At 46.0% G+C, this 15,990-nt stretch overlaps 2 protein-coding genes across 2 annotated transcripts in view; both read right to left on the bottom strand.

Moving 5' to 3' along the window:
* Window positions 1-4,101: 4,101 nt before the first annotated feature.
* On the bottom strand, window positions 4,102-15,945 carry SMIM17 (small integral membrane protein 17). Its single transcript, XM_032613321.1, has 4 exons — window positions 15,942-15,945; window positions 14,788-15,012; window positions 12,251-12,327; window positions 4,102-4,212 (listed from the first exon to the last, which is right to left on the bottom strand). Exons 1-4 carry the CDS (start codon window positions 15,943-15,945, stop codon window positions 4,102-4,104), a joined length of 417 nt encoding a protein of 138 aa, XP_032469212.1.
* The window catches only part of ZNF470 (zinc finger protein 470), a 77,834-nt gene continuing 71,743 nt past the window's right edge, over window positions 9,900-15,990 (bottom strand). The window contains exons 6-8 of the transcript XR_004346860.1: window positions 14,788-15,012; window positions 12,251-12,327; window positions 9,900-10,231 (exon numbers count right to left, since the gene is read on the bottom strand). The gene's annotated coding sequence lies outside the window, so the exon portion shown is untranslated. The remainder of the gene's footprint in view (window positions 10,232-12,250; window positions 12,328-14,787; window positions 15,013-15,990) is intronic.

Raw genomic sequence — 15,990 nt, 5'->3', positions numbered from 1 at the left:
CAGAGTTGGTTCCTCTGTGTGCCCCAGACATCACTCAGGCCATAGCACGCAGTAGGTTCTCAAGAAATACTGAGTGACTGAATGGATAGTCGAAATGCCCAGCCCCCGCCCTAGAGCCATTCAGGGTCATGGACCACACACAGTCTGGCTCCTCCCTCTGACCTTTGCTCAGTTCAGGCCTATGCACACAGTAGGTGTTCAGTAAGTGCCAGGTGAAATGGGTGAATGAGTAAAATGGAACCTAGTTTACAGACATGGTGCTGAGTTCAATGACCCGAGAGAACAGAAGAAACAGGCCCTCTGCAGCTGAAGAGCTGCGGGTCAGCCCCGCCTTGTGTGGGGGTGGGGCCACAGGGCCGTGGGCGGGGCCACAGGACTGTCCACTGAGCCTTCCCACCAAGACTTCAGGGAGAGCCTACCTGGTTCGAGTGTGCAGGCGCAGAGGGCTCCGGCGCCCCTTGAGTCCACAGGCACCAGCCTGTATTCGCTGGGTGAAGGGCTCCCAAGCTGATTTTGACTTCGTGGGGGACTGTGCTGCTCCGGCCTCGCGTGTAGGCTGGTTGGCCGGCTGTGACCTCCTGTCCCTGCCCAGGAGCAGGGATGGGCTGTAGGGATGTGTGTGGCGAGTCTGCCCTGAGTCCCTCCTGCTGCAGTCAGCAGCCCCCAGAGGAAGCAGGAGTTTGTAGACCCTCCTGCTGCAGAAAGAATGGAGCCCCCGCGAGGTCAGAGTCTGAGTGTCTACAGCTGCAGAAGGAGCTGAGCCCCTGGAGCAGCAGTCATCGAAAATGTTTGTTTCGGAGCTTTTGAAATTTAGGGATACAGATAAGGTCAAGAGGAACAGAAGTGGACAGTCCATGAACACCACGGTGCTGGATGCTGAAGCCGCTCCCTGGTGGCAGCTTGCAGCAAGCCCACCGACCCCAAAACCACTCTCACAACCGGAATTGCCCATCCTCGGAGTAGGCAGTCTCATGATGAGAATTACAAGCTATGGACCAGCGGCTGGGCATCCCAGCTATTTCCGTATGATTTTTAATTTGCCATATTTGCCAACTTATTTGACCTATTTCCCCCTCCATCACGTACCCCACATACTATATGCAGATACTACCCTGGGTCCAACATCTCCGTTCCAGGAGGGGACAGAGCAGCTTCAAGCATTTGGGGGAGAGGGTCCAAGTGGCTGGGGCCCCACAAGGTGGTGTGGGTGTAGGAAGGGTTCCTGGGAGACAGAGCCTGATCTCTGCAGTCCTCTCCAATTCAACCTTCCCAAGACCAAGTTTCTCTGGGGAAAGCCACCCGAGTAGGAGGACGCCAGAAAAGAGCCGCATTAATCCGTAATTGTCAGGTGGTGATACGGGCTATAAGGATGATCAGAGTGAACTGCGGAGGGGGTGGTCAAGGAAATCCTCTCTAAGGAGGCGAACGTTGGAGCAGAGACCTGTAGGACTGAGGGAGCCATGTGGGCTTCTGGGGGAAGAGCATTCCAGGCAGAGGTCCATTCCAGAGCTGGGGCAAAAGTCCTGAGGCTGGTGCACGATGCGCTTGTTGGAACAGCAAAGAGGCCAGTGCAGCTGGAGCAGCAGCTGGAGCAGCGGAGGGAGCAAAAAGCAGAGATGGGGGCGCAGGCGGGTTTGCGTGCGGCTGGCCCGGCTACTGTGAGGACTTCAGCTTTTACTTGCTGAGGTGTGCATTATACATGGTCTTAATTATGGTTTAATGGGATCTGCCTGGCTGTTGGGTGGAGAACAGAGCATCAGCGGTGCTGGTGGAGACTTTAATCATCCATGAAATGAGGTTCCTGGCATGTGGTAGAGCCCAAATAAATAACCACTGCTAATATGATTTATATTACTAGCGTGATTATTTTCAATATGTCACAAATGTGATTAAGAATACCGGCTCCGTCTGAGCTAATCACAGTCCCTTGGCCTGGACATCTATGATGGTCTCCACAGGCATCTCCATTCCACTCTTGCCCAGCTGCGCATCATTCTTCGCCTGCTCCTCCAACAGCTTGTTCCTGCCTCGGGCCTCTGCATCCTTTATTGCAAGACTCTGGTCCCTGCAGCCAAGCAGCGACGGGAGGTGGGGTGTGTGTGACGAGAATCTGCCCTGAAACCACCCCCGCCTCCCCGCCTTGCCAAGTAGGTAATGGGGGTGGTAGCTATTCTCCCAGGCACGTGGAGAAGGAGAAGGAGGTCACCCCCAAAAGGAAGGTAACTAGGAGGCCAGCGGAAAGTCCTCAGCAATATTTTTAGACCTGGAGAACCAGCTCTAAACTTTTTTCCTTATAAATCCATTCTTTACTTGGACAATCCTCCCCTTCCAACTCACTGCTTTTGTTCCAGGAATACTTAATACATTAAAAAAAAAAAAGATATACTACCTCCCCTGCATATTTCTAGTAATTATCTTCCAAGACCCAGGAATCTTTTCCCAGCATTTCCAAGAATACCATTCCTGAAAAGAGATATTTTATTTTAAATTATTTTCTGCATTGGTCAATGCCTTTTACAAGTAACTTCTTTAACACAGCTTACATATCCTCATTTACATATTCAATCATCACAACAGTTCATTCCAGCTCTAAATGAAGCTGATTTCATCCTGAACTTTGGTGTAAGTGAATCTATAATGAATCTCTTTGCTTGAGTTCATTTGAATTGAGACTCTCCTATTTGCAACCAATAAAATACTAATGAATGAAACAGCTGAGGCTTGTGTTTCTTTCTTCTAAGGGCCAGTTGTTGGCTTGTTGGGTGCAATCATCCAGAGAGGGGAATGGAGAGAGAGAGAAGCCCATACTTCTCCTGCCCTGATTTCTCTAGCAAACTCGGGGAGGCCACTGAAAGTCCTATTAAAACAAAATGACTGGGCTTCCCTGGTGGCGCAGTGGTTGAGCGTCCGCCTGCCAATGCAGGGGACACGGGTTCGTGTCCCGGTCTGGGAGGATCCCACATGCTGCGGAGCGACTGGGCCCGTGAGCCATGGCCGCTGAGCCTGCGCGTCCGGTGCCTGTGCTTTGCAACAGGAGAGGCCACAACAGTGAGAGGCCCGCATACGGCAAAGATAAATAAATAAAAAATAAATAAATAAACCCAATACATGTTAAAGGAAAACAAATTATAAACTAGAGAAATAATGGACATAAATAAATCCTAATGATGGTTCTTCAGAAACTTAATAATAAACTAGATAAAACTTTGACAAATCTAATAACCACAAACCGAAGTTGAAAGGCAGAAAGGGAACAGAATAAAATAAAGAGAAGATTTTGTTTAATTATAAAATACTGTGCACAAATAAGCTAATCATCTTGGGGGGGAAGCTTAGTGGAATGAAGCATAGCCTAGGGGATAAGAGAACACTGTAAATCATAAAAATTAATGGAGTAAAAAGTATTCATAAGCTAATAACATGAGAAGAAATGGAGAAAGCCATCCAACAACTCACTGAAACGTCCCCTCCATAGCTCTAGGACCTGATTACTTTACTGGTGAATTCTTTCAAAATGTCAAGGAATTGATACTTCTCAAGCTACAGAAAGTATTCGAAAGCACAGAAAAAGGTTAAACTTTACTCAAGTCCTTCCATGATGCAAGCTTAGCCACGATACCAAAACTTAGCAAAGATAGCACCAGTCTTACATAAGAAGATAGAGGCAAGAATCCTACAGAAAATATCAAGAAATAGAATTCAATATCTGAAAAGACTGCTGTACCACCATCCTAAGAATGCAAAGATGATTTGTAGTTAAGAAATCTACCAGATTTTATCGCTCCTAAGTTGCACGTGTTCACCTTCTCTGAAGTCAGGATGCATCTTCCACTTGGTGGCATCTTACATTTAAGTAGCATTTTTTTTCTTTCTCAGGGGTATACAAAATAATGCGTGTTTTACAATCGATGATGTCTTAAGGTCAGTGAAATACAGTAATTCAAAACCTCACACAAAAAGGTTAAATACAAAAGAAAAATCATCTCAATGGATGTTTAAAAGGCATTTGATAATATTCAAGACCTATTCCTGATTTTTAATCAGGGCTCTTCCTTAACATGACACAGGGCATCTATTTCTAAACAATAGCCACTTTTATAGTTAAATGTGAAACATCATAGGCATCCCTGTTAAAACCAGGAACAAATAAAGCACACACACTACCAAGACTATGGTCATTTGTTGCGGAGCTTTTGACCACTCCACAAAGCCCTGAAACACACACACACACAAAAAAAAGAAGAAAGAAAAACTATAAATATCAGAGGGGGAGCCACCATTGCCACGTGCAGGAAAATGGGATTACAGGATTGGGAATGAGACAGTGTATCAGCTGTAAAGCTGTTTGAATTAAAAACTACAAACTATAGCACAGGGAACTATCCTCAATATCTCGTAATAACCTATAACGGAAAAGAATCTGAAAAAGAAAATTTATGTATATGTATAACTAATCACTTTGCTGTACACTTGAAACTAACACAACATTGTAAATTAACTATACCTCAATAAAAACAAATAAAAAAGTATACAACAAAGTGACCAGATATAAATATACAAAAGTAAGTACTATACCTATGTCCTAGCAGAGGAAATATCAGAATGATGATACATGTGGTGAAAATTTCAAAATGATATATAAATTCTCACAGTTGCAAATACCACCTGTACTCTAATGATCTTCACATGTACGTGTGTGTGTGTGTTTTTCTTGACCCAACCCCTCTCTTAAATTCCTGACATAAATCTCACTGTATACCTGCCATCTCCGCTTGAATATCTCATGGGCATCTTAAACTTTACATTTCCCAAATATCCTAATATCCCTCCCCACTGGCCAAAAAAAAGCTCCTCTTGCAGTTTCCCCCGAGTCTACCCCTCAGGTCCCTCCAGGCATCCAACTGTGGCACCCTTGACTCCTGTCTCTCAATACTCACCTCCAACCCACCAGCCAATGCTGTTGGCTTCACCTTCCAAATACATCCAGATGCTGACCACTTCCATCCACTCCCCCCAGTACCACCACACCGGTCAAAGTCACCATCACTCTTGTTTCTTTCTTTGTTTTAATTCAATTTCAGAGTTTATTTTATGGGAAACTGTACCACTATCTTACACCATACTGCCATATTAACTCGACATGGAATAAAGACTTGAATGTAAAACTTAAAACCACAAAACTCATGGAAGAAACATAAGGCAACGGTTCCTTCATATTGGTCTTGACAATGATTTTTTCTTTATACGACAACAGAAGCACAAGCAACAAAAACAAAAATAAACAAGTGGGACTACATCAAACAAAAATGCTTCTGCACAGCAAAGGAAACTATCAACAAAAGGGCAAACTATTGAATGGGAGAAAATATTTGTAAATCATACATCTGACAAAAAGTTAATATCCAAAACATATGAAGAACTCATGCAACTAAATATCAAAAAACAAAACAAAACAAAAAAACCTCCAAACAATTGGGTTAAAAACTGGGCACTCTTGTTTCTTATCCTGACACTCCCCTCACCCCCAATTTCTTTTGTATGCGTCAGCCAGAGCGATCCCTCCAAAGCTAAAGTCACTCTGCCCCAGCCACTCTCACCTCCAAGCTTTGCAGTTATGCTTTCTCCTGCCTGGATATCTCCGCCACATATTCCAGCTCCACATTTTCCACCACAACTTTAGAAACCCCCGCCCGCACCACTCTGTATAGAACAGCATCCCCCAATACATCCCCACGGTAGACCACCCATCTGCCCTCCCCAGCTCTCTTTCTCCCGTGTCCAGAGAGGGCAGAGATTTTAGTTTGCTCGTGGCTGTATCTCCAGTGCCTGACCCAGAGTCCAAGTTTATAAATATTTCTCAAATGAATGAATGAACGGAAAGACAGGGACTTCCCTGGCGGTCCAGTGGTTAGGACTCTGTGCTTCCACTGCAGGGGGCACGGGTTTGATTCCTGGACTAAGATCCCGTATGCTGCGTGGCACGCCCCCCCCCCCCCCCAAAAAGGACATACCACAACGAAGGATGGGAAGACAAAATGTTTAAAACGGTGACAATTCTTCTGCAAAATAACGATGAGTTAAATGCAATTGCTATTAAAATATCTGGGAAGTTTTGGGAATGGGCATGAATGAGTTATCTGGAGAGCTAGGCAGTGGTGAACATTAAAAAAATTCTGTTAAAGGAGAGAAATGAAGGGGACACGTACTATGAGATGTTAAAGCATGTTATAAACCATTAATGGGATTCTCATCTCTAATCTTCGGGAAAGGACCAATTCCTCCCTCTAGCTTGCTCTCCCCCACTGGATGCCACCTCATTTCAAACCTTCCTTTTACAACCTGGAGAGAATAACCCACGTCAGCTGTTCCCAAACCTGGCAGAGCATCAGAAACCTCTTGGGGGAGTTTTTCACATATTTTGGGCTCTACCGTGGGAATTTTGGATTCAGTGGATCTACATTCAGAGATCTTATGAAGTCCCTAATAATCCACACTACAGAAAATGAAGCCAACTGGATAAACATTCATTCTCCTGTGGCAACAAAAACAAGGATAACCTAACAATTCATCTGTTGAGGAAATGGGCATGACACAACTGCTGTATAGAATATTCGGCAGCTGTAAAACGTAATTTTTAAAAAGGATGAAAGTGATCAGGATGGAAAGTTATCCAGACGATATTGTTGTGAAAACACCAAATGGCAGAATAATAATCTTGCTATAATTTCCTTTTTCGGGGGTTAAGAAATATATGTCATTTACTGTAGGACTCTATTTATACGAAGGCAAAACGAATCTATGCAACCAGAAATCAGAACTGGGATGAGGGAGTGAGTCAGACTGGAAAGGAAGATGAAGGCATTTTCTAGGATGATGGCAGGTTGGTTATGCAAGCATATGTGTCGACACTTACTGACATGTGCATTTTATTGGAAATAATTATGCCTCCTTTTTTTTTTTTGTTTTTTTTTTGGCTGTGCTGCGCGGCATGCAGGATCTCAATTTCCCCGACCAGGGATCTAACCCGTGTCCCCTGCAGTGGAAGCAAAGAGTCTTAAACACTGGACCACAAAAGAAGTCCCAGGTATTCCTCCATTTTTAAAAAGCAGAGTATAAATTCAGGAAAATGTAAAAAAAAAAAAGTTTTAAAAAAGAAGAAAATGTAGTTAATATGGCTCATCTGAAATCCAAAAATTTTACACATACACACACGCACACGACACCACACGTAATGGACCCGTCAGCGCCTCACTTAGTTCCTCTTTGTTTCTCCTCCAGCTGCTGTGAGTGTTGGCTGCTAACTTGATGGTTTATGGTTTATATTTATGGTTGCCCCCTTTCTCCTAAGAAATGCCCTTTGCTAAGAGGAGCCACCTCTCTAGAGAGTTACCTACAAGGTTACACTCACTGTCCACAACCAGCGATGGGAGATAAAAGCCTCCCCACTGGCTCAGAGAAGGACTGGTACTATTCACACTCCAGAGCTCCCTGTGGGATCAGACTGAAGCCGGACCTCAGTTAAACCCATATAATACTTGCCTCACTCCCTCTCCTCCTTCCCAGCCTCCCTCACCCCTTACGGGTTCTACCCGAGAACACACTTCCTCAATAAATCCCTTGCACAAGAATCCTAGTTCAGTCTCAACTTCCAGGAAAAAAAAATGCCTGCAAGGAAACGGGACAACCTTCTAAAAACATTCTGTTGAAGTATAATAAGCAAAGAGAAAATTGCATGTATCCTACAAGCGTGATGAATCTCCGGAAGGTGAATCGTGTAACTGGCACCCAGAAGAAGAAGCAGATCATTATCAGCACCCCAAAATGTCCCCCTCTCATGCTCCCTCATTTACCCCACCTCGAAGGGAACCAGTATCTGGATTTCTAATGTTGTAGATGAGTTTTGCTTTTATAGCAACTTTTACCAAGTCTATTTCTTTCCTTACCTCATACTCTGAGAAGGTTTGCATTTGTGACGCATGCTTGTATTTTATGGTATGGGAGTGATGGGACTATTTTTTCCTCCCTGCTTTCCTATGTCTGGGGCCATAGAGTGGGAATTTCTGCCTCTTAGAAATGTCAGGGGACTTCCCTGGCGGTCCAGTGGTTAGGACTTCACCTTCCAATGCAGGGGGTGTGGGTTCTATCCCTGGTCGGGGACCTGGGATACCACATGCTTTTTGGCCAGGAAGCCAAGGCATAGAACAGAGGCAGTATTGTAACAAATTCAATAAAGACTTTAAAAATGGTCCACATCAAAAACAAAAATCTTAAAAAACACGAAGAAATATCAGGGTGCTTCCCTGGGTGGTGCAGTGGTTGGGAATCTGTCTGCCAATGCAGGGGACATGGGTTTGAGCCCTGGTCCGGGAAGATCCCACATGCCGCAGAGCAACTAAGCCCATGCGCCACAACTACTGAGCCCGTGCACCACAACTACTGAACCTGCACTCTAGAGCCCATGTGCCACAACTACTGAAGCCTGCACGCCTAGAGCCCGTGCTCCGCAACAAGAGAAGCCACCACAATGAGAAGCCCGCGCACCACAACGAAGAGTAGTCCCCGCTCGCCGCAACTAGAGAAAGCCCACGCACAGCAATGAAGACCCAATGCAGCCAAAAATAAAATAAGTAAAATAAATTTTAAAAAAGAAATATTAGGAAAGTAACTCCTTTCCTCCCCTCCATTCCTTCACTCACTCCTCCCCACCTGAGGGGTGGAGGGACATAACTGAGTAGTGGGATGGGGAGAAGCCCTCACCCCTTATCCCCAGTCCTCTCTTGGGGGAGGATAAAGTCCCCAGACAGACAGGATACTTTAGTGGTTAAGAAAGGCACTGGATTCAAATCCCACCCCTACCACTTACAAGCTGGGTGCTCTGGGGAAAGTGTACTTGACCTCTCTGTGCCTTAGTTTCCCTGTCTGTAAAATACAATTGTAACAGATCCCACATCAAGAACTATTAAGAGAATCAAATAAATTGATTTAGCCCCATGGTGAGGGCTGTGGAGCCTGCCTCTTATTGATATTAAAGGTCTCTGGTCCCATATGGCCTGATCTTCTCTTTTTTATTTTTTGGAAGGGGGCCACCTATAGGAAGGAGGCTGTGTCCATGCAGAAAGGTCAGCTGGGTCAGGACCCACCGCCCACCCCTGCCGGGTCCCAGCCTGTGCTCCATCAATGTTGGTTGAATGAGCCATGACGGAGTGAATAAGTGAATGAATGAATGATGTCACAGAGGTCTCTGGGCACCTCGCCCACCCTAGCTTCATCTTAAAGGGAGGGAAACCATACTACTTCACAGGGCTCATGAATTAATAATGAGAGCTAGTGAGCGTCGAGTTAATAACAAGAACCACCCAAGACATGGAAGCAACCTAAATGTCCATCAACAGAGGAATGGATAAAGAAGATGTGGTACATATACACAATGGAATATTACTCAACCATAAAAAAGAATGAAATAATGCCATTTGCAGCAACATGGATGGACCTGGAGATGATCATACTAAGTGAAGTAAGTCAGACAGAGAAAGACAAATATCATATGATATTGCTTTTATGTGGAATCTAAAAAAGTGATGAAAATAAACTTATTTGCAAAACAGAAATAGAGTCACAGATGTAGAAAACAAACTTATGGTTACCAAAGGGGAAAGGGGAGGGGAGGTATAAATTAGGAGTTGGGGATTAACATACACACTATACTGTATACAAAATAGATAACTAATAAAGACCTACTGTCTAGCACAGGGAACTCAATATTCTGTAATAACCTATATGGGGAAAGAATCTAAAAAAGAATGAAAATATGTACATGTATAACTGATTCACTCTGCTGTACACCTGAAACTAACACAACATTGTAAATCAACTCTACTCCAATAAATTTTTTTTTTTTTAAAAATGTAAAATAAAATAACAAGAACCACTTAGAATCATGTCAGTCCCATAATACATGTGACATCAGTGCGTGTCTTACCTGGATCACTTCCAACCAGCTGGAGGTTCCTAACTGGTTTCTACACCTCTGCCTCTCCCTCTGCCTCATCCAATCTCCCTTCCTTCCTCAGAGGCCAACAGAGTGGTTTCTGTAGATCCCCAAATCCCCAGAGGCTCCTCACCGCCTACAAGATACACCTGGGGACTTACCTGGCGGTCCAGTGGTTAAGACTGCGCTTCCACTGCAGGGAGTGAGGGTTCCATCCTGGTTGGGGAACTAAGATCCCACATGCTGCGCGGCCAAATAAATAAATAAATAAAAATAAAAACACTTCTTTAAAATTAAAAAAAAAAAGATACACCCAACCTCCTTGGCGTGGAACTCAGCAGTGAGAGGGTCCTGTGAAACGTAAGCTGGAACCTTCTCTGCCTTACAGTATCCACCCAACTCAGAGTGAAAGCCAACATTTTAGCATGGTTGACAATACCCTACATCATACACCCCCATCACCACCATGACCTCATATCCTACTATTCCTTTCCACTCTTCTCCAGCCAACCAACACCCCCCAGCCCTGCTGTTCCTCACGCATTCCAGGCGCACTCCTACCTCAGGGCCTTTGCCCTTGCTGTACCCTCTCTGCCCAGAACCTCTCCCCACCAGATATATCTGCCAGTCTCACTCCCCACCTCCTTCAGGTCTGTACTCCAATAGCTCCCTCTCAGGGGTACTTCCTTGACAATCTTCTTAAAATAGCAACCTTTACCCTCGCCTCGTACGCCCATAACTCTGCTTAATTTTTCTCCATAGCACTTATTACCATCCAGCATGAAGTATGGGTTAGCTACTCATTTTGCCAATTGTCTGTCTACCTCGGTGACTGTGAACCCATGAAAAGAGGAGCCATCGCTCTCCCATTCACTGTTGCACCCTCATTGCCTTGAACACTGCCTGGCACATAGTAGGTGCACAACAAATAGTTATGGACTGAATGAATGATCCCACTCATCCCAGTCCCTGCTATGCCCCTAACTCCAGTGTTTCCCCAAATGTGCCTTATTACATCATGCCTCCGTCTTTGAACATGCTGTTTCCTCCCCTGCTCTGCCTAGGAAATTACTCATCCCTAAAATCTCAGGTATGGTGTCTCTTGGGTATTCAAGAATAAACCTCCTGGCCCACAGAGTTACTTTCTTCTTCCATTGAGCTATCTCACGTGCAGCCAGCACTTATTTCTACACTATCATGGTTGGTTGTTCAGCTTGCCTCCCCCCACCTTGTGTCAATAAACCTTTTCCTGGCTTGAGCCAGTCCAAGTTGGATTTCTGATATACGATTGGCAGATGGGACCCTCATGTGTTGCCAAGAGTGGTTATGTGGTTTTTCCCTAATGTATAAGATAAATATGTAAATAAAAGAACCACTGTTATTATTTCACATGTTGATGTCTTATGCCCCCCACAGAAAACACTAGGTATTTCAGTGAAAGGAATGTGCTTGATAACTCTTTTTGGTTTTATTTGCAGTACTTGGATTAAAACCCAGTAGGTAGTTAGTGGTTGGATGGTTGGATGGTTGGATGGACGGTGGATGGATGGATGAGTAGGCATATGGGTGGATGAATAGTAGCCACATCCTTCCAACAGCCAACAGGTAGTAGATAGATGAATGCGTGGGTAGATAGATGAGTGGATAGATGGATGGATGAGTGGGTGGGCTGAATGGATGGAGTGGTTGCATATGGATGAATGGGCAGATGATTGGGTATATAGATAACTGGATATATGGATGGATGGAATGGGTGTGTGGATGAGTAGGTAAATGAAAGGCTGGGTGGATGAATCAGAGGACAGATGAATGGATGGTGGATGTTCAATGGGTAGATGGATGAATGGATAGGTAGAAGGGTGAGTAGTTGGGAGGGTCGATGGATGGATGAATAAGTCAATAGACAGATGACCTCACATGGATGGATGGATGGATGGATGGGTATATGGGTGAGTAGACAGATGGATGCTTGGGTGAATAAATGAGAGGACAGATGAATGAATGGTTAATTTATGAAGGATTTATGAGTGAAGGGTTGGAGGGTACACATGAGTGGAGTTGCCCCCGCCACCTGAGACCCTCCACTCCATGTCTGACTACCATGGAATATGTCCTGTTTCCCATGGGAGACCTCTTGGGGCTCACATCCCCAAACAGACTTTTGTGGGGCAGGGAAATTCCAAGCTGAGGAAGGGAGTGTGACAACCCACTGAGATCTGCAGAGTGGGGCATCATCAAAAGAGGAAGGAATTGCCAGCTTACCTGGGAGTCCTCTGACTCTTCGTCTTCCTCCACCGAGCTCCACTCCTGGGGATGCCCAGTCTCGGGAGAAGGTAGGTCTGGGTGAGGGGAGGAATGGAGGAGAAAGGAGTCATGAGTGAGTGACCAGGCCAGCTGGATGGGTTCTGCTTTCTTCCTGTCTGCCAACTCTCTTCTGCTGATATCCTAAAACACACACACACACACACACACACACACACACACACACACACACACACACACACTCTGCCCATGTGGTTCAGGTGGGGTGGAGAGAAGGAGAGACCTGAATTCTGATCCCATTTCTGTCAGTAACTACCTGGGAGACTTAAAGTGAGTCACCTGATGTGATCCACCACCTGAGCCTCTATTCCCTCACCTGTCAAATGGGTACAATAGTTCCTTCTCTACAGGCCTCTGGCAAAAACTGAGTGAGAAAGCAGAAGAAAAAGCCACAGAGTTAAACCAGGAGGAACAAGGCTTCCCCAGGTTCCAGCCTCTGGTGAAGAAATCTCCCCATATTCGAACCTCAACATCCTTCTCACTCCTCAACTGGATAGAACTGGGGGTTGGACCAGAGACGGCCATTTTCCACTCTTTCTGCACCCAGGTCCTGCCGGGAGCCCCAAACCTCCTCCTCACTGCCAGAACTGACATTTCTATTTCCCACAACTTCTGTCCCAGATCTGCTCATCTCCTGTGGAAGGAAGGACTTTTCCTAGTAGAAGGTCCAGCCCCCATTCTCCTGTGGGGGTGCCTTTCAGGTGTCCCCATCTCAGCAAATGGCACCACTCTTCGCCAGATGTTTGGGCCAAAATCCCAGGGGTCACCCTTGATATCTCTTTGTTCCTCCCCTGTCCACTCCTGGACGGTTGCAGGAATCTCCCAACTGGCCTCCCAGCTTCTACTCTTGACCTCCTAATCCTACGGTTCATTCTCACACGCAGCTGGACGCAGAGTTTCTCAACATGGGCACTGCTGGCATTTCAGGCTGCGAAATCCCTGTGGTGGGGGGTCCTGTTCTGTGCAGCGTAGGACACTAAGCAGCATTGCTGGCCTCCACCCACTAGATGGCAGCAGCATTTCCCCAGTTCTGATAATTCAAGATCTCTTATGTTGCCTGGGGAGGACAGTGGGGTGTAACATTGTCCCCAGTTGAGAACTACTGATTTAGAAGAATCTTTTGAAATACAAATGAGATCCTGTCTTCTCCTCTTCAAAACTTTCCAGTGCTCTCTCAATACTCAAGTAACACGCAAACTCCTTGCCAAGGTCGACAAGATGCCCCATCACTGGTCCCAGATTATCTCTATCATTTTTCCCTCCCATCTCCCTGCTCTGTTCCCCGTGGTCTCCCTGAACACAGCAAACTTGCTGCCAATGTGGGGTCCTTGCACGTGCAGCTCTGGCTGCCCTTGAAGCTGTTCCCCCATCTTTGGAACAACTGATCCTTCTTGTGCTTCTCCCACCTTCCCCAATCACACTGTCACACCCCACCAATCATCCTGTTTTACTGTCTCCATAGGTCTCGTCAGACATGACCTTTCTCTTTATTTTGTAACTTCTTTCTTTAGTGCCTGTTTTCTCCTCTAGAATTGGAGCTTGGGACTTCTCTGGTGGTCCAGTGGTTAAGAATCCACCTTCCAATGCAGGGGACGCAGGTTCGATCTCCGGTCAGGGAACTAAGATCCCACATGCCGCAGGGCAACTAAGCCCATGTGCCGCAACTACTGAGCCCCCATGCCACAACTAGAGAGAAGCCCGCATGCCACAGGAGAACCTGTACCCCACAATGAAAGATTGCGCATGATGCAACTAGGACCCAATGCAGCCAGAAATAAATAAATAAATATTAAAAGAAAAAGAAGAATCGGAGCTCTACAAATCCATCTTGTTCACGGCAAGACCCTAACTCCTGGCACATAGTAGTTGCTTGTGATAGATTTTTGCCCCCAATGGCCTCCAGCTTGTTCACTGCTCCCTGTGTCCACACCCTTGGGCTGCCCTCCCCACTCTGCCCCACTGATTCTGAGCTTTACCATATGGCTTATTTTGACCAATGGCCGGTGAAGAGCTGGGTTGCCAGTGGAGGCTAAAAAAGTGCTTGTGACCTGGGGTTTTCCCTTGCTTGCTGGTCCCAAGAACTCTGCAACCACCCCCGTGAGAATAAGCCTGGGCTAGCCTGCTGGAGGCACATGGCTTTAAGTCAGCACCATCAAACCAGCTAGACACACCAGTAAAGCCATCTTAGATGAACAAGCTGCCCTTCAGCTCACTGCAGCTGCACTGCGGGAGCCGACACAGGCAAGGGCAACAGAACTGTCCCCTGAGGCCACATACATTGCCAACCCACAGAATTGTTAGCAGCTAAATGACTGTTGCTTTAAGCCACTCAGTTTGGGGCTGACTTGTTACACAGCAAAAGCTGACTGACACAAGGCTCCATAAAACTGTGTTGAAAGGAGCAAAGGAATGAAGTCATGTCTTTCCCTAGGCTCTTCCATGACTTCCCCCCCCTCCACAGAACCCCTGCCCCTCACCTTTCTTGTCACTGTCACAGCCAGAGGCCCCAACCTCCACAGCCACGCAGTCCTTGGTGAGGGAAGCACGCTTCTCCCAGGCCCTGTCCTCCTGAGACAGCAGCCCCTGCATCTTCTCAGGCCTGAGACTGCATCTCTCCAGGAGGCTCAACTTTAAAGGCAGGCTTCTTCTCCTCTCCCCAGTCCAGGGTTCTGTTGGGTTTCCCAGGGAACAGGATTCAGAACCTGAGGACAGACAGACATTTAGTCACTCAACAAATACTTACAGAGTGCCAGCCCTGTGTCAGGCATTATTCCTAGGTGCCAGAGATACAGCAGTGAGGGAAGCAAAGCTCCTTTCCCTCTTGGGGCTTACATTCTAGTGGGGGGAGAGAGACAGACAGCATGCCAAATGACAGCACGCACACACACACACACATACACACATTCCACAATCCAAAGTATAGAGCTAGAAGTTTTTAGGAAAAGAGAGTTACCCCCATAATCCCTGTAGCTACAGAGAGAAGGATCCTACTCTTCCCTCCAGCCCCCTATAGCATGACTTTCTCCTCTGCTGTCATTAAGAAGAAGAAGGAGAAGGAGAAGGATTTGCCAAATAAGGGTTAAAAAATCCAATTTAAAATTAAATATTCTTTAGGGCTTCCCTGGTGGTGCAGTGGTTAAGAATCCGCCTGTCAATGCAGAGGATACGAGTTCAAGCCCTTGTCCAGGAAGATCCCACGTGCCGTAGAGAAACTAAGCCCATGTACCACAACTACTGAGCCTGTGCTCTAGAGCCTGCGAGCCACAACTACTGAGCCCGCGTGCCACAACTACCAAAGCCAGTGCGCCTAAAGCCTGTGCTCTGCATCGAGAAGCCACCACAATGAGAAGCCCGCGCACCGCAACAAAGAGTAGTCCCCACTCGCTGCAACCAGAGAAAGCCTGCATGCAGTAATGAAGACCCAACGCAGCCAAAAAATAAATAAATAGATAAATTTATTTTTAAAAAATTAAATATTCTTTAATATTCTCATTCTATATCTTGTCAACTTGAAATTCAGGAGGCTGTTTGCAGGAAGTTATCTGAACTAAAATAACTTGACATATAACCATTTACCTTGAGACTCTAAAGCTGGTTTCATGTTCTTGTTCTAGGACACTGTATGTATTACCCATGTTGCATGATATAACCCACTGACTGTCCTCGTGAATAGTATTTTT

Source organism: Phocoena sinus, chromosome 19, assembly GCF_008692025.1.
Source record: "Phocoena sinus isolate mPhoSin1 chromosome 19, mPhoSin1.pri, whole genome shotgun sequence".
Lineage (NCBI taxonomy): Eukaryota > Metazoa > Chordata > Mammalia > Artiodactyla > Phocoenidae > Phocoena > Phocoena sinus.
Note: the sequence above shows the minus strand (reverse complement) of the source record. Positions and strands in the feature narration are given on the sequence as shown.